This window comes from Typopeltis vanoorti, chromosome 24, assembly GCF_054136105.1.
Source record: "Typopeltis vanoorti isolate ZY-2024b chromosome 24, IOZ_Tvanoo_1.0, whole genome shotgun sequence".
Lineage (NCBI taxonomy): Eukaryota > Metazoa > Arthropoda > Arachnida > Uropygi > Thelyphonidae > Typopeltis > Typopeltis vanoorti.
Genome location: NC_143572.1, coordinates 26,712,156 through 26,732,377, shown reverse-complemented (window position 1 = coordinate 26,732,377; position 20,222 = coordinate 26,712,156). Strand labels below are relative to the sequence as shown.

Below are 20,222 nucleotides of genomic sequence, written 5' to 3'. Positions count from 1 at the left end.
CTACACTTTCAAATACACAAATATATATATATCTGTGTGGATATATAAAAACAAAACCAAAACAAAAAAATAGTTCCGATTTTACACCGCTACTATATAATAACTGAAATCTCGAAACAGAACTATCAAAACAGTATGCAAAAATTAACTATGATAACACTGTCGTGTTCTTTCTCTGGCGAGAAATCACAAGTACTGACTGTTCCAAGATGGAACTAACATGCAAAACAGGACAAATCGGTAACTGCAGAACAAAATAAATTTAAAACGAAAAAAAAAAATAAATACAACTATTCTGAATTATCTGGGATGAAAATATAGCTTGAACACTGGCATGTTTTTCATTTATCCAAACTGTTGTACTACTGTTCCAGGATGGAACAAAACTTGAATACTGATGTATTCTTTCTCTGGTGAGAAATCAAACTACTACTGTTCCAGGATGGAACAAACTCCGAACACTATTTTTTTTTTGTTTTGTATTAAAACAGACTTTCGCCCAAATAATCAAAATAGAACTCTAAAACATGGGAGCATGTATTTACATAACGAATTGCTCTCACCTTGTAGATCCTGTTGACTGTGCCAGTAAAACTCGGACTTGTGATGAGTGGTAAAGCAAGTATACTTTTAGAACACATTCATACACATTTCACTGATGTAACTCTAGTGATGTTATTTATTTCTGAAAAACTTGACACAAACTTGCTTTACAAGATTCTTGAAACTACAAAAACATTATAATTTGCTTTCAAACATTAATGTTGTACTTATTCTTTCACTTCGGGCACATTTAAAAAAAAAATGGATACCACACACAGCAGAAACTTTGCTAATCAAGTCCTAAGCGTCGTCTGCTTCTGTCACGACTGCAGCACCTCCTCGCCACCAGTACACAGTTTAAAGAGAATTCGCAAGTCTTTCTGACAAAAATCCTTGCAGTACTTTTCAAAAATTTCACTTAAATTACTAGATGTATGTTCTTAATTTATAGAATCATTACTATCAGAATCAAATTCTTAAGGCTGAGGTTCTTTGTCTTCAGTAACTAAATTAGAGGAACTCCTACTTTCTCATGGCTTATTTAATTCTCAGGTAACTGACTTATGATACTTTGCCACTGTTTCATCCATATTAGATTCTTTATGATTAATATCACTCTGATGTTATACATTATCTGAATTATGTGTTTTTGGGTTTGTGTAATTTCTTGTTTGAATTGGTTTTGTCTTACCAGAGTTTCTTAATTTCCTCCTCTGTGTATTTGAATTTTTAAACTATTTCCCTTTGTGAATGTGATGTACAGTCAGTATCAGGAAAACCCTCATCCTTCAATATTTTATTCATATTTTCTTCTAATATAATTGAATTTCTACTTCCTAAAATGTACCTTTTAACTTGTCAGATTGTACATTTACAATCTACTAGGATTTCTTACTTATTATTCTAGGATTTCTAAAATGTATTATCTGAATAGTAGTGGAAAATTTATTATTATTACAACTGCTAGCAAAAAAAATATCCAATTAACGACTGTAATACTAACATCATCTTCTTCTTCTGTATTAGGCCTAGTGGCCTGTTATGGAGCTGTCCTTAGCCCCTCCAAATTGTACCCCATCCTGAGGATAAGGTGGTTAGCCTGTTCTGGGGGACAAAAAACCCGAGTTTTTGGACAGAAAAAAACCCTGTCTCCGTATGAGATGAGACCGGCTAACTCACCTTTCTTCGAAAGAGACTAGATAAAGCGTGTCACTGATGGGAATCGAACCCGGGTCTTTCTGACCAAAGGGCTTTGTCTATACCAACTGAGCTACAGAGGCTCTTCTAACATCATATGGATATTTGGATTTTTTTCCCTCAATACATAAATTTTGTTCAAATTGAACAGTTATGAATATAAATATGATTAAAAAAGAAATAAAATTTATTACAAATAAATATAAAAGTAACTATTTCATAGTTACTTTTAACCAGAAATTAGGTGAATGGAAAATCAAACACTGAAGAAAAAAATATGCAATCATTTTTTGATCTGGGAATATATATATATATATTCAATCACTGAACTCAGTATTTTGTTACTCCTCCTTTAGCCTGAATGACGGCTTTCATCCTTCGTGGCATGGACTCAATAAGCTTTTGACGGTCATTTGGCAGAATTTCACTCCAGCTTTCCCTAATTGTTTGATGTAATTCAGTGACATTTATGGGCGTTTTGGTGTTGATTTTTCACTTTAAAATATTCTAAACATTTTCGATCGGATTAAGGTCCCGGCTTTTCGAATGCTAAGTCATAGTTTTAATTGGAGTGTTTCCATTGTTTTGCAGATAGTTCTTGATTCGTCTGCTGATGACAAGATGAATTATTATCTTGTCATCAGCATAAATGAAGTCATTGGAATCCTGGAACCAGTTTTTGATACAAGGAACTAAAAAATGCTCTTAAATTTCTTCGTAGACTTCAGAGTTAACTGTACGTAACATGAAACATAGTTTTCCAACACTTGTGATGTCATTTAGCCTTGGTATTAATGCACTCATTGAAGAACTTTTCACCAACTCTTCTCCATACAAAGGTACTGTTATTATCACGAGTTCCAAGGCAAATTCAAGATTCGTCACTAAAAATGACTTTTTTCAGTCAGCAAATTCCCAACTTACATGATTTTTTACACCACTGGAAATGCACGTTTTGTTACTTTGTCAAAAAAAGTTTTCATTTTTGCTTTGCAAAAGTCCTTGACCATTCAGCTGATTTCGTACTGTGCAGTCGCTTACCTTCACTCTGTAGTTTTCCCAGCAGCATTAAGTTGTTTGGATGTTGAATGGCTCATGGTTTTCGCATGTTCAGCCAGTTTTCTGTCCTGTCTGCATGAGGTGGCACGTGGACATTCAAGGCATGTTTTTTTACACTCTTAGTTGAACGATATTTTTTCCAGATGTCATATACAGTACTTCGAGCACATTTTAGTAATCTAGCTACTTGTCTTTGAAGCATTCCGTCTTTCAGATATTCAATCATTCTGTTTTTTAAATTGCTGGAAAGTTCTTTCACAGGAGCCATTCCTTAATACTAAAGAAAGAATTCAGATTTCACAACCACTATTCTGCTCCTTACAAACATTTTCGCTATGCTTTACACGTGCACAGACAATTGTAGATTTGCATATTGGGTAATGATAAGCGTTTGTTTCCTCAGTGATCACATACTTTTTTCTAACAAAAGTAATTTATTTTCTTTAAATTAATCTTTGAATCATATATAAATTTTTCTTTTATTTTTATACTTTAAAGTGAGCTATTTCATTTCTTGCATACTAAAACGTTCATACATTAAACTTTTCGACAAATATATGGGATATGTTGCACTCATCGCAGTAATAAACAACATTGATTGAATACTCTTTGCGGGGTTGTATTATTAGTAGTAATGTTATGTTCAGACCTCCATGGAGTCAAAGACTCATCGTTGGAGGCCCCTCTGTCATGCACACAGCTCATCATGTTATGCCTTAAATACATTCACATTCTCTGCAGACATTACACTTTCAGGCAATGTATTCTAATCATTCACCACTCTCTATGCAAAAAACCTGCTTCTCACTCCTTTGCTCACACCCTTCTTATACAGCTTCCAGAGATGACCTTTTGTCCCTTCCCATCTCCTACTGTGAAACTCGATGTAGCTTGGAGATGCCAAAGCTCTTTACATCAATTTTTACGGAAGTCCCATGAGAATGTTACAAAAATAATCTTGTTTGTCTCTATATATTTTATGCTAAATATTAATGTGAATAACCCTTACTGTATTTACTGCTTTACAAAAATTTCTAGAATGTCAAAAACAAAGACAATGCTTTGCCATCGGAACTTTGTATAATAGCTCTACATAAGTACATAAGAAAGTTGTTTACGATTTAAGTGTATGAGAAAGTTGTTTGCGAGCTCTGCATATAAACACCTTCAAAGTTAGTGTCAAAGAGATCGGCAAGGTTCAGACAAGTTTCCGCTGCCCGACAAGATAGGATTAAAAGAGTGCACAGAGGAGAAGAAAGAATGTGTCGGTCTTAACAGAAGATCAAGGAGTCATGCCAAATTCTTCGGGGATTACAACCCTTCTTGCAAGGTCCCGGAGAACATGAAATAAAAAGGGACTGAACCGAACATCAAGGGGCAGTTATTCGGAGTCGGCAGTTAGAGGCAGAAATGTTGGGAGTAGGATTCAGAGGACTGGACGTTACGGCGAGCCACGCCAAAGGAGAAGCTGATTGGAATGACGAGAGAACAGCCGATGTAAATACCCAAGGCAGTGTTGGTCGGATGTCTTTTTGCCGTGGGAGGTCAACCAAAGCCAAAAACCACAGAGCAATCTTCAAGCATGTATGCTGAAACCTCTTGCCTGAGCTTTTCGAGTACCAGAAAATTGCAGTCCAAAGCCCGCCAATATCCCGACGAAATGCCTCTCCCCCCCCCCCCCCCCAAAAGCAAGACTCTCCAGATAGAAGCCTAAGGCTCGAGATGAAAGGAACAGCATAGGGACTTTAGTGCAGGACCTTTGGATGAGTGTGCAACACAGAGCCTCCGTAAGTTTGTTCCATCTTTTGTTGTACATTTCTTTTGTAATTTAGGAGATACGTTATAGATGGACTGATAAGAAATAGTAATAAGAAGTGTCTATAAGAGAGCCCTCTGATTTGTTATTAATTCAAATATAATTTGTGAGATAACTTGGCATAGCTAGCTAACCTCTTTGTGAGTAAATATAGAGCTTCAATAACTTGATTTAATAAGCGGAGAAGTAATTGAGTAATTATATTGTATAGTTATTTAATATTGAAAAGCGAAAGTTTGTTTCTTTATGCTAAAAGTCTAACGGATAGGTAGATAGAGTAACCTCCCTATCGTTTAATTAATGTACTTTGATATTAATGTAAATGTGTTTTATTTATATGTCAATTGAGGGCCGCCTGATCATTTAATTTACAGTGCACTGTTCCTAAATAAAACTCTGACTTGTGAGCGGGAAGCAACTAAGGCATTAAAAGCCTAGTTTAGTCTCTTGAGAACCATGACTGTTTATGTAAACTTTAGTGAAGGAATTTATACTAGTAAGAGAGAGAGATCTACCAGATGTATTACTGAGTCTTATGCCGATATAGAAATACTGGTGGCGCAGTCTTAACAAATAAATTTTCCAATGTTCATAGGCATACAACTAGTAAATACAAAAGGTGGATAAACATAGTACGCAATAGAATAAGTAAGAGAGGTTACAAAAACAAAAGCGCACTGCTAATTAGAATAAGGATTTTACAGTAGCGCGGTTACCAAACAGGCTTACAGTATAGGCAAACAACAGGTTTCATCACAATAACGCATTAAACATCAATATAAAAATATCATATAACAATATATATATATATATATATAAAACATTAATTACTAAAATAAAGAGCCCAAAGGCTTCAGTTTGGTGGTGTAAAGTTAGTTACATAGGCAAAGTGGATATTAAATCCAGCATTATTTTAAAGCTGAATAGAAATTTTGAAAGTTTCGTAAGTTCACTAGAGAGCTTGCGGGAATGCATTCCTCGGTATCCCTGAAGTTGCCCTGGTATGGACTACTTAAACGACATGAGTGCTGCCCTTTATTTTAGTAATGACTTTTACTCACTGTCTGAGAGTTTGCTTACGGAAAATACATTTCTCTGACATTTCAAGTTCCTTAGTACTGAGAGTTTTTGCTCTCTTAAGGTTTCTGCGTGGTCTCTGAAGAGAACCAACCAGTTCTAAACAGCTGTCAGGCCAGTGAAACCTTTATCAAATTGACTAATAAGAGGTGAATATATAAATACCTGGGGGCTCATGTCTTTAAGTCACTGTTGGAAAAACATTCAACTTAGTTCCTGTAGAGATACATCCATCCTTCCAGATTTTAGACAAGTCTCTGACTGTTGTTTTAGCCATTCCTAATCTTCTGAATAGCAATTCTTCACATTAATAATGGATCCCAGGTACTAAAACTTGCCAACTTTCTCAGTTATTTCCTTTGAGAACCATAATCTTTGCTTTCTAGGATTGAGTTGAAGTCTTTTGTTCTTACTGATCTCGTTAACTTTATCAAGAATTTCTACTAATTCTTCTTTGTCATTACAAAGAAGTACTGTATCATCAGCATACCACAGATTACTGATCAATCTATTACCTATCCTAATTCGTGTCTTAAGCTCATCCAATGCTACATGCATGATGTTCTCAACATAGATACTAAACAGGTGAGGAGAAAGAAGTATACATCCTTGCCTAACTCCCTTTCCAACCTAAAGCCAATCAATTAATCCAACACTTGCTCTTACTATGGCTTCTTTCTCACTAATAAGGTAGCTGTTGCCCTGATAGGGTCTGTGAAACATATTACCATAGAGAGTCTAAATTCTTTATACTTTTCTAGGATCTGTCTAAGACAAAGGATCTGATCTCTGGTACCCTTACCTTTCCTAAAACCTGCTTGTTCCTCAGGCATCTCTGCCTCAACTTTGGCCTCAATCCTATTTAGAATGATCTTTAATAAAATCTTGCTTGCCTGAGAAATTAAACTAATAGTTCTTGCAATCCCTCATATCTCCCTTATGTAGTGGTACGAAAACCGACTTCTTCCATTCTCTAGGCCATGATCCTATCTCCCATATCCTCGTAATCAATCTACAAAACACTCTTAACCCTCCATCCTCCTGTAGCCTTAATTAACTCTTCTGGAATTCCATCTGCACCTGGTGTCTGTTTGGTATTAAGCTGTTTAACTGCTCTTTCAACCTCGTGTCTAAGTGGAGTAGGTTCCAAATCAAAATTTTCCTGGTTAGTGGGCTCCTCCAAATTTTCATTATCCTATCTGTTGTTCAGTTCCTCACAGTATTCTTTCCATCTGTTTTCAATTTCCAGTTCTTCTGTTATTACTGCTCTATTCATGTCTTTGATAATATTCAGTTCGGGCTTAAACTTCTGCTTCAGGTCACAAACTAAACAAAACATCCTTTTATAATTGTGCCTCCTCATCTGGAACTCTGTCTATTCACATTTCTTAGTATAAAAATTTTCCTTGTCCTCCTTGATGACTTCTATGTAAACCTCTTATATTCTTCAGCCCCTCTGTCTCTTTGTTTCTACAACTGCCTTTTTTCAATTAGATTCCATGTTGAATCTGATATCCATGGATTTCTTGGTCTTCTAATTGGACTAAGATACTTCTTTGCTGTATCCTGTATTATAATCTTGACTCCTCTCCGAAGCATTTCAGTAAGCAAGTTCTCTTCACTAGTTCCACTAGACTGGATGTCAATAATTCCTAGCAGGTTCACAAAAAGATCAGTCATCCAACTGAGTTGATGTTACTTCTGTGAACCTGCTAGGAATTACTCTGATATTCAGTCTAGTGGAATGTGCCTGACTTAGATTTCAGAGTCTCAGTTTACCTTGGCTCCTGCTAGCTGATGGTCCGTACAATAGTGTGCTCAAGGACAAGTATGCATATCAAAGATGCTTGTCTTCCACTGTTGGAGAGCCAGCATGTAATCAGTCTGGTGCCTTGACCTATCAGTGTTGGATGTCCAAGTATAGGTCTGTCACGGGTGTTGATGAAAGAAAGTATTGGTAATAACTAATCTTTTAACATGGCAAATTTCAACAGCCTTTCACCATGGGTGTTATGTTCACTCAGGCCTAACTCTTATTCTGTTTTCAACTTTTCATGTTCCCCAAGATATAAAATACATCTCTCCTTGGTAGGAGAGTCCAAAACAGTCGGTAGGTTTTCGTAGAATTCCTCAATCTATTCATCAGACTATGTGGTGATTTGACACATTGGTAGGATGAATCATCATCAAATTCCTGACATGTACCCTCAAGGGGTGTATAGGATATGATAGTACTACATGGAAATTTACGTCATTACTAACTTCCTATATACATTTTTCCTCCAAATCAGTCTGTTACTTGTCAAGACTCCAACATTATTAGATCTTATATTTCTATCGTCTAAGGCACTTTGTACCGTATCAATCCACCTATATCTTGGTCTTCCTCTGGGTCGTTTTCCTGTCAACCTGGCAGAGAACACTTGTTTTGCTAATCTTTCCTCACCCATTCTGTTTAAGGGACCATACCACCTGAGATTGGCTCTGCTAACGCATTCCTGGATACTGACAATGTCAAGTTCTTTCCTAATATCCTCGTTTTTAATATGATATTGTCATTGTTAGATTAGATTAGAGGTGTGAACAGATGCCATCTGTTCACGCCTCTAATCTTCCTCAGGACTCTCATATCTGCGGTCTCTAGTCTTTGGTCAGTTGTTTTACTTCTGACCCAGCTCTCAGATCCATAAATTAAAACTGGTTTGAACACTGTCTTGTATACAGCTAATTTAGTGTTCTTACTAATTTCTCTCTTATTCCATGTGAATTTATTCAGTTGACTTCCTACCATACCAGCTATGTTGATTCTGTTGTCTATTTCCATATTTAATTTACCATCTTCACTAAAAATCGTGCTTAAGTAGCTGAAATGTTTTACTCGTTCCACAGGTTCCCCGTTCACAACACAGTTGACATTTTCAACAATTTTACCTATTTTCATTGTCTTTGTATTTTTAATGCTCACATTCATACCATATCTATTACAACAGTTATTCAATTTAGTCAGGGAAGCTTGCAAACTTGTAGCGGATTTATTTAGAAGTATAACATTGTCCACCTAAAGCAGAGAGCTGACATTAATATCTCCAATTCTGATATCATGTTTAATGCCACTTTCCTTCATAATGTGATCTATATAGATAATGAATAACAGAGGGGATAATGTACAGCCTTGTCTCACACCAGAATTAACATTAAACCATCTTCCTGTACATCCTTCAATTCTAACTGCCAACTTACAACCCAAATAAATACTAAGTATTGCTTGATATAATGCCTAATTGACACATTACAACTGTAGCATTTTGAATAGCTTCTCTCTTGGCAGCTTGTCATATACCTTTTCCAGATCGACAAAACTTAAATACAGATCTTTGTTATATTCCCATTCAGTCTCACACCAGAATTAACATTAAACCATCTTCCTGTACATCCTTCAATTCTAACTGCCAATTTACAACCCAAATAAATACAAAGTATTGCTTGATATAATGCCTAATTGACATATTACAACTGTAGCATTTTGAATAGCTTCTCTCTTGGCAGCTTGTCATATACCTTTTCCAGATCGACAAAACTTAAATACAGATCTTTGTTATATTCCCATGCTTTCTCAACTATTTGTCGTAAAGTGAAGTTCTGATCCTGACAGCCTCTATTTGGCCTGAATCCAGCTTGTTCTTCGCCAAGCTTTTCTTCCACAATTCTTCTCAACCGTTTCTCAAGTATACTTGCATAGATCTTGCCAGGAACACTCAGTTGAGAAATACCTCTGTTATTCTCACATTCAGTTTTATTTCCCTTTTTATGTATTGGTACTATTATAGCTCTACTCCAATCATCGGGAATTCGTCCCTCTGTCCAGGCTTTCTGAACTATGCAGTGCAGCCACTGTAAGACTTTTATACCGCCATACTTCAGCATTTCTGGTCGAATATCATCTACTCCTGCTGCCTTTCTACATTTCAAGCTTTTGATGGCTTTTCTACTTCAAGTATGGATATGTATTCCTGACTGTATGCCTGTTTTTTTAGCACCGTGTTTTTTACCACTGTGCTATCACTGCTTGTTTCATTTAGCAATTTTTCAAAATAATTACTCATACTTTAAGGATATCTTTTACTCCCGTTTTCATGTCACCTTTATCATCTCTAACTCCTTTTACAGTACTCTTTCCTCCATTTCTAAGATTTTTCAACAACCTCCAGAATATCTTGCCACCTTCTTGATATTTATTTTCTATGTTCTTGCCAAAGTCCTCCCATGACTTTTGTTTAGCTAGCTTTACACAGTGTTTCGCTTTTTAATTTGTCTCTGTATTCTCTAAGAGCAAAAGCTGACTTAGTTGCCAGGAACTTTTGATATGATTTCTTGTGTCCACCATGGAGTTTTGATTTTTCTATCCTTGCAGACAACCTCACCACATGCCTCTCTAGCTGAATCAATCAGGGTTTTCTTGAAGGTTTGGTTCCTGTTCTCAAACTCTTTCATTTTTTCTTCAATAATCTTTGTGTATGTTAGTCTACAGTTCACATCTGAGAGCTGCTCAACTTTTATTCGTTTTAAAACTTTCTTACATGTTATTTTTTTCAAATATGAAATTCAATTTTATCCTGCTCAAGACTAAATAGTGATCACTTCCAATTTCAAATCCTCAGTACACTCTGGTGTCCTGCACAAGGGAGAAAACATCACTCTCAACTATAATATAGTCAGTGAGACTTTTCTTATTCCTTGCTTCTTCTCTCCATGTGAATTTGTGCACATTTTTATGTTGGATCATGGTGTTAGTAATAACCAGTCCATGTCCTGAGCAGAAATCCAACAGGTATTTGCCATTATTATTACCTTTGCTCTTTTCTCCAAATTTTCCCAAAATATTTTTGTATGTCTCACAATCATTTCCTACTGTGCTATTTAGATCCCCAACAAGGACCAACTTTTCCTTTTTCATTGTGTCAGTTGCTTTTTCTAAAGCATCAAAAAATTCCTCCACTTCTACCTTAGTAGAACTGTCCTTAGTACAAATAAGTCTCATTGTCCAATTCCCCATTCTGATATTAGCCCACATCACTGTACTTGAGACTGCCTGTCGTTCAAGAAGATTAGCCTCGTATTTTGTGTTGAATACTATGGCTGCCCCTTCTTTTCCTTGATTGTCATTTCCTGAATATATCATTTTCTATTTATTGCTGAGAAAGATCTCACCAGTTTTTGTCTTTTTAGTTTCAGTCTCCCCTATTATGTCGATCTAGTACTTATCTAATTCTTCAGCTAGTTCCATTTCTTTCTTATGTTGATAGTACTGATCTTTAACTCTGGTGATGTTGAGTTGGGGTGTGCTTTCAGATTTGTTCCAGTATCTAACTTTTCACTGTTTGCCCTGGTTCCCTGGAGAAAACAATGGGGGGCCTTGTTTAACCTGGCGACGCCCAGCCGGCATGAAATTTTGTCATGTTGTACCATCATTTTGTATATTGGTTTAAGCCAATAAGAATACAATTTGGTTAGCGAAATCCCAAATTGCCAGCCCATCCTTGTTCGTTCAGTATCCAGGTAGATATCCAACAGGATGCACCACGAGAAGATGAGGATTGGACATTAGGTCAGAAGCCCTGGTCGTTTCTTCGCATTCCTTTAAAGGTTATGTGGAGGTCTCCTCTCAGTTATACAGCTTTGACCCTGAAGCACCCCGTAGGATGAACCGTAAGTCTAATATAAAGTATTTTGTCATTAACAGGTCATTAATCAATATTTAAAAAAAAAAGAAAAAAAAAGTGTTTGGTATGTAAAGTGACAGCACGGACATATTTTGCTGTCAACAGCAAAAAGATGTTTTATTTGTAATTATTGCCAAATAATAAATGCAGTGTTCATTTTTTTTTTTTTTAGGCATTTCCATTCTTCTTCATCTCATCCATCTGGTAATGAATTGAGTCCCCTTTGTACATTCTGTCTCCAAATGGTTCTACTTCTAGTCTTGTCGAACATAGTAATGAAGTTGGGGAATTCGCCTCTTTCTTTTAAGGATCAGAGCCAGCTTTTCCTCAGTCTTCCAGGTGGACGCAGTTTTCCTGTTCTTCCATTTAGCATGATGTTTGGAAGTCTGTGAGGAGGCATTCTCTGGACATGGCCGAACCAACAGAGCTGTTGCTGAAGAATAATGTCTGTGAGGTTGTCCTGATAGTTGAGATCCTGCTTTACCTGTTCTGTGGCTTTATATTCAGTCCGGTGTGTTTTGTTTATTTTTCTTAGGCACTTCCCCTCGAATGCACTTATTTTGAGTAGTTCCTTCTTAGTGAGTCGCCATGACTCACTTTCATATGTTGCTGTAGGGATGATCATGGCTTTGAATAGTTTGATTTTAAAATGTTTCAAGAGTTTGTTATTGTTCCATATTTTGTTTAATTTATTCATGTTCGACCATCCAATGTTAATTCTGTGTTTTACTGTTTCAGTGCTGTCTAAATTCTGTGTAATGGTGCTTCCTAAGTAGACAAAGGATTTTACTTGTTCTAGGGTTTGGTTCTCCATTTCCATTCACTACACTTTAAAAACCTGTAAATATATATTAATCGTAGTTTAGCACTGCTTTTATTATGCCGACTAATTCATATATTGTTCACAATGTTTTTATTCAACTGCACTGCATTGCACTGTTGTTATATTACTATATTTCCATAACTTCAAACAACAGCCTTCCTTGGTTTTTCTCTAATGATTACTACAGTATGCAGCAAAAATGCATTATCAAAAGTAAGCTGAGTTCCTGCTTTGTTCCTGTCCTTACTCACACATATAGTACAATTGTGCTATGGGTTCTAGAACGGGGGTGGGGAACCCTTGTCATGCGTGCCAAACATGGCATGTGAACGACTTTTTTCTGGCACACAACCCAGGGCTCACTGTAAAAAATAATTAAATAAATAAGTACATCCAACATCTCCTCTGAGTTGTATATTTTAACTTATCAGAATATAATTTTATTAAGTAGAGTGATACCAAATAAAAATGCAATAAAGAAACAAACACTATCAACGGTTTTAGTAATAATAAATATTTATTATCAATTTAATGTCACAACCACTAGCAGATACTTAAGTTGGAAAAACAAAAGATTTGGCTTCATGTAAGTTCTTTTCTATTTGTGTTGATGAGAGCACAGACATTACATCATCAGTTAGGCTAGCAATCTTTGCTCAATTTTGTAGGGTTGACGAAGTATGTGAAGAGATGATTAACCTTGTAACACTACATGAGCATACCACTGGGGTTGAAATATGTAAAGCAGTTATGAACGAATTATCTGTTCAGCAAACTGATATTTAAAAAATGGTATCCGAGATTGGTAAGGAAGCAGGATTTGTAAATCCGTTTGCAAAACAGATTTACAAATCTATTTCGTAAATTCGTCATCCACTGATAAGTTTTCATTACATCATACATGAGGAGACTTTATGTGCAAAAGCTGTCCTAAAGGAACTTCAAGAAGTGATGCAAACAGTAACCAAGGTTGTTAATTACATTTTTGCACATGCTTTGAATAAAAGACAATTTCAGAATCTATTGAGTGAGGTGGATTCAGTGTACAAAAGACTAATAATATATAACATTATTTGAGGTCTTGTTCTGAAATGATTTGTTGAATGCCTGGATGAGATATATCTCTTTTTGACTAATCAACAAATGCCTTATAAAGAAATGTATGACATCATCTGGGTTTTGTCTGATGTATTTTTCAGATTTTTGTGAACATTTATTACTATTATTATTACTATTATTACGGGCAACTCCAGGGAGTCATTAGACTCATCGAGGGAGGCCCCAAATCATATTCATCACAACTATTTGACATTCATACAGTATCTATCATACCTCACCTTAAACTCATTCACTGTCACAGCATCCACCACAGACTCAGGGAGCGCATTCCACTCATTCACTACTCTAAAAGTAAAGAACCCAGCTCTAACACCTTTACTAACCACACTTTTGCCCAGTTTCCATGGATGTCCCCTAGTCCTCCCACAACCAGCCCTGTTCTCAAAAATATCTTCTGAATTAATTTTATAGAAACCCTTCAGTAATTTGAATGTCTCAATCATATCTCCCCTCCTCCGCCTATCAACCAATTTTTGCAACCCACAAATCCTCAACCTGTTCTCATACGGTTCATTCCACAGACCTGCTATCATCTTGGTCACTCGCCTCTGGATCCTCTCCACCTCCTCCCCATCAAGAAGAAACCTAGGTGACCAAATCTGAGCACAGTAGTCTAGATGGGGTCTTATCAAGGCTCGATACAGAGGAACAATAACCTGCTTGTCTCTGCTTGTCAACGTATTCTTCAGCAATTAAATATTCTTCAGTCATTTAAATGACTTGAGCCTTAAACTACAGGGTTCTGCTAAAACTTTTGATGACATAAAGGCATTTGAAATGAAACTAGCAATTTTATAAGAGGGATGTAGACGGTAAGAGATAGATATTTTCCAAACCTAAAGAAATGCATTAGTGATCTCCAAAAGGATGAGAAAACAGACTGCCAATGTCTTCAAAAGCTATTTTTAAACGTCATTCTGTCAACTGTTAAGCACAGATTTTGTTAAGTTCAGAGAATTAGAAAAGACTGCAAAATTCATTAAGCTTCTAGACACTACAAAACTGGATGAATTAAATTTGCAAATGTTTTGTGGATAAATATGGATGATTTTGAAATGCAGTTGATTGACTTTCAAAGTAGCTCAATTTGGAGGCAGAATTTTGTTGACCTCAGAGTCAACTTGGAAATATATTGAAAAGGAGCAATTAGAGGTGGGAGTAACAGAGAGAAGTGCGTAAAACGAGGTACTAAGGACTTGGAATACTATTCCAGAAACTTTTGTATGTTAAATTACCCTTGCAACAGTATTGCTATCCCTTTTGCATCTACATATTCTTGTAAATCATTGTTCTCAGTGATGAACTTTGTTAATTCGAGTAATAGGAGTAGCCTTACAGATAAAACTAGTAGCGCAGGCATATCTCTACAGGTTACAAAATATAAACCTGATATAAATTATCTGTCATCAGTGATGCAGCAGCAGAAGTCTCATTGATGCTAAATAAATAAAACATCCACTATTTTTCTTTCTCTAGTTTGATGTTTTTTTTTTTTTTTTGCTAAAAAATGCTAAAGATTAACTTCTGTTTAACATATTATCTAGGTAAAATAGCATTTTATTTTATCTGTAATTTTTATATATTGTAATGGATTAAGAATTAATAAATAATAATACTAATTATTATTATTATTAACCATGGAGTCAAAAGACTCATCGCTGGAGGTCCTTCCTAAGAAACACAAAGTCTATCAAGACTGATCGTGGGAGAGCCCCTCCTAGGAAACACAAAGTCTGTCATACCACTCCTTAAACTCATTAACTGTTCTCGCTCTCACCATTCTTATCAGGCAATGCATTCCATGGTTCAACCACCCTCCATGCAAAGAAACCACTCCTCACTCTCTTGCTCACAGTTTCCTTTCGTAACTTCCAGGAATGGTCCCTTGTCATCACTTCTTCCTGCTGTTCAACCAAGTGAAAGAACTCCCCAGTGTCAACCCTGTAACCACCTCTCAACAGTTTAAAAGTCTCAATCATATCACCTCTCCTTCTTTTATCCACCAAACTCTGCAGTCCACATTCCCTCAGCCGATCCTCATAACTAACATTGTACAGTCCTGAAACCATCTTGTTATCCGCCTTTGTACCCTTTCCACAGTTAATTTATCCCCTTCAAATCCTGGGGACCAAATCTGAGAACAATAGTCTAAGTGTGGTCTGATCAAAGTCTTATACAGCGGAATGATAACTCTTTTATCTCTGCAGGTCAGCGTCCTTCTCAATATTTAAGTTGCAGCACATGGGTCTGAATGTCAGGTTGGTCAACTGGATTCAGGATTGGCTGTCCTATATGTATCAGAGAGTTGTGCATGGTGGGGCAGTTTCAAGATGGCAGAGGGTTACAAGTGGGGTGCCACAGGGCTCAGAACTGGGACCTATATTGTTTAACCTTTATATCAATGACATTGTCAGTGGATTGCAGGGGGATATTCAGTTGTTTGTGGATGATGCGAAGCTGGGAAGGGTTATTAGTAATAGTGCAGATGTGGTAGCCCTGCAAGAGGATTTGGTAATAAGCTGGACAGATGGGCAAATGAATGGGATGTCAGTTTAATGCAGCAAAATGTAAGGTCTTTAGGTTTGGGACACATTGATGGGATGCTGCATACTCTATTGGAGGAGCTATACTGGAGGAAGTAGGGGAGACAAGAGATCTGGGGATAATAAAAGAATATGTGCTTTAGTCAAGTAAAATGATTATGAGATTGTGCACTGTAATATATTGGAAAAACTGATGTCTGATTGATCTTTATAAAAAAACAAAAATTGAGAATTATTGTTTACTCTTTTGCTAATGTTAAAAATTGCATCTTTAAATTGTGTGTTGTATGTGGCAGTTAGAATTACACTTAAAGGCAATAAAAAAAAAATATCCACACTGTCAACACAGGGTAGAAGGACTTTTAAGTAAAAATTCTGTCACTAATTTTTACATTCATTCAATCTTAGATTGCTTACAATAATCACTCTTTCAATATTCTTTGATTTTACCACTCTAATGTGGTTTTTGATTATTTGAAAAGGAGGTTTTCCCAATACTTAAGACACCAAATAATAATATGTTCCACAAAATTTCAGTTGGCATGTGAGAAAAATTTGCATCAAAGATTTGGTGATTTTGGAACGCACACTAAAAAGGCTGCCCATCCCTGTTCTAGATCTTGATATGAAATTGATATTAAGAGTAGTCAACTCCCTGGAAGAAATTCAGACAATGCTAGTATGAAACCTCTATAAATTGGTTTATTCAAGTTGGTCATACTTAATTTACAAGATGGAAACAAATATTAACTTACAATAACAGTGTCTTAAATTCCAAATTCTTAAATGTTAAATTGCAAGGAGAAAATTTCATTAAAATTTTCCTCTTAATAAATAAATGCTAAAAAAGGTATTTTTAATTTTTTCACACATTTTTAATAGATGTGCAACTTTTAGCATACTTTTAAATCATAAATGTATATAAACATGAAATGCTCTAATTTAAAATGCACGTGCATGAATTTATTCATCTTTGTTACTGTATGTTTATAATTTTTTGCAGTTAACTATGTGCTGTGGGCCTGCTACCAGTTTGACAGTTGCTTGACACTTTAACATGCAAGTTTAAAGAATTTGAATACTAAAACTAACTTATTATACAATCGTCAAGCTGGTGATGCTAGGCCAACATTATTTGACTAGGTTAATCTACATTCATCCTCATATATGCAGAGTTTCCTATTATGAGTTCTCAATTGATGGATCTCCCAGGAGTAAGCTGAAGAGTTCAGGATTGACGGTTTGTTCAGGAACAGGATCGACTTCATGGTCATTCAACATTAATAAGGTTACCCCACAGTGCATACGCAACTTATTAAAAATTGGTAAGTGTTTTATTCTCTAATTTTTTATTTCTTTATTTTTTTAATCTCCCCCCCCCCCCCACACACACAGGAGCAGTCTCTAGACCTATAACACAACAATTCTATATGTGGGTATGTGATTAGAAAGAAAAAAGAAATTTATAATGTGTTTCTTGAAGATTTGGAACTTATATGCATTGGAGAAGACTGTTACATACAGACAGGGTATGTAAGTAGAATGAAGGAAGAGGATGAGAAGTTAGGTTACTGGGTTTGGAGCTGAATTGTATATAGATGTTGAACAGCAGCTGCTCATGTTTGTACATGATTAGAGGGAATTAGAAGAATGGTGATGAGGAGTTCATTGGAGCAACATCCATGTAAGACATGGTGTAGAGACAGAGCATCTAAGAATGTGATTGGAGAGTCAGTCAGATAAAGATCACCTATGAATAGCTCTTTCTTCTTGATATAATCAACTTTCTAAGGAAAGTTTTAATATGCCACTCCAGATGTGAGAAAAATATGCTAGGGTGAGTAGATTCGAGATTTATAGAATCTGTCAGGAGTTGAACAGAAGAGAAATAATATTTAGAACAAAGAATTCCAAGCTTTTCGAAGCCGAAGAAGCTATGGACATGATGTGCTTATGCCAAATAGGTTAGATATGAAAGTCAGCCCAAAAAAGAGAATATTGATCTAGGTTGGTTTTTGATTTGGTGCACTTAGTGAGAAAGTATTATCAAAATGAGGGAAAGTGAAGCATGGTCCTTCTTCCAGGAAATAAGGTGGATTGTGTTTTTGGTGAAGATAATTTATTCATACAACTGCATACTACAAGGCTTTGTGAATGAAAATGAGAAATAGAGCATACTCTCATCAGCAAAACTATGAATAGGATTGGATATTAGTGAAAGAAGATCATTGTTGTATAGGAAAAAGAGAATCGGTTAAGCATAGAGCCTCAAGTTACTTCAACATTGATGGAAAAATCAGATGAGAGAGAACCATGCCATGCAATGAACAACCAGAAAGGAAGCTGGGGCAATATCAGTTACAAACGATAGGAGAAAGGGAGACCATAGGATGGCAGTTTGGAAAGAAGTCTGTGATACCAGGCTCAGTGAACTGCCTTTGAAATATCAAGAGAAACCATATGAGATTCTCCAAATCTTTCCATGATATTTGTCCAAAAGTGAGTAAGCCCAGCGAGAAAATTTGATGTACAACAAGAATGTTAGAATCCATATTGGTGATCACTAATTCATGTGTCTGGGTGGTGAAGAAGCTGATTGTTGATTACCATCTCCATCACTTTTTGAGAGTATTTGAGTACTGAAGTGATGCAAAGGGATTATAGCTTGATAGCTGACTTTTATTTCCTTTTTTAGAAGAAGGCTAAATAAAAGTTTGCTTCCATAGTGTTGTAGATGTAGATGAGTTGGACTACTTATAAAGGCAATACAGAAGGTGTTAATTCTGGCACAAGTTCTTATTACAACTGGAAAGATGTTATCTGAGCCAAAGGACTTATTAGTATCAGTGCTATTGAATATTTTTCTGATGTCATCATCATCAAATTCCTGACATGTACCCTCAAGGGGGTGTACAGGATATGAGAGTACTACATGAAAAATTTACATCATTACTAACTTCCTATCTACAATTTTCCTCAAAAAAACAGTCTATTACTTGTCAAGACTCCAATATTATCATTATCAGATCTTATGTTTCTATCGTCTAAGGCACATTGTACTGTATCAATCCATCTATATCTTGGTCTTCCTCTGGGTCGTTTTCCTGTCAACCTGGCAGAGAACACTTGTTTTGCTAATCTTTCCTTGCCCATTCTGTTTAAGTGACCATACCACCTGAGATTAGCTCTGCTAACGCATTCCTGGATGCCGACAATGTCAAATTCTTTCCTAATATCCTCATTTTTAATATGATATTGCCATTGATCCCATCTGTTCATGCCCCTAATATTTCTCAGGACTCTCATATCTGCGGTCTCTAGTCTTTGGTCAAGTGTTTTACTTCTGACCCAGCTCTCTGATCCATAAGTTTGAACGTTGTCTTGTATACAGCTAATTTAGTGTTCCGACTAATTTCTCTCTTATTCCATATGAATTTATTCAATTGACTTCCTACCATACCAGCTTTGTTGATTCTGTTGTCTATTTCCATATTTAATTTACCATCTTCACTAAAAATTGTGCCCAAGTAGCTGAAATATTTTTAGAAATATTTTAAATATTTTACTTGTTCCACAAGTTCCCTATTCACAACACAGTTGACATTTTCAACAATTCTACCTATTTTCATTGTCTTTGTCTTTTTAATGCTGACCTTCATACCATATCTATTACAACAGTTATTCAATTTAGTCAGGGAATCTTGCAAACTTGTAGCAGATTGATTCAGAAGTATTACATTGTCTGCATAACATTAACATTGGAGATGTTAATGTCAGCAAATAGCTGACATTAACATCTCCAATTCTGATATCATGTTTAATACCACTTTCCTTCATAATGTGATCCATATAGATAATGAATAACAGAGGGGATAATGTAAATCCTTGTCTCACACCAGATTTAACATTAAACCATCTTCCTGTACATCCTTTAATTCTAACTGCCGACTTACAACTCAAATACAGACTAAGTATTGCTTGATATAATGCACAATTGACACCATATAACTGCAGCGTATTGAATAGCTTCTCTCTTGGCACCTTGTCATATGCCTTTTCCAAATCGACAAAACTCAAATACAGATCTTTGTTATATTCCCATGCTTTCTCGACTATTTGTTGTAAAGTGAAGATCTGATCCTGACAGCCTCTAATTGGTCTGAATCCAGCTTGTTCTTCACCAAGCTTTTCTTCCACAATTCTTCTCAATCGTTTCTCAAGTATACTTGCATAGATCTTGCCAGGAACACTTAGTAGGGAAATACCTCTGTAATTCTCACATTCGGTTTTATTTCCCTTTTTTATATATGGGTACTATTTATATA

General features: G+C 35.9%; 1 protein-coding gene across 4 annotated transcripts in view; it reads left to right on the top strand.

The window, feature by feature from the left end:
- Window positions 1–20,222, top strand: part of Nadk2 (NAD kinase 2, mitochondrial) — a 154,783-nt gene that overhangs the window by 85,605 nt on the left and 48,956 nt on the right. For 2 of the 4 annotated variants that reach the window (XM_090413743.1, XM_090413745.1), the window contains one exon: window positions 17,041–17,222. In XM_090413743.1, the coding sequence (XP_090269869.1) occupies window positions 17,041–17,222 (182 nt within the window). The remainder of the gene's footprint in view (window positions 1–17,040; window positions 17,223–20,222) is intronic. The other 2 variants (XM_090413744.1, XM_090413746.1) reach the window with 1 other exon arrangement.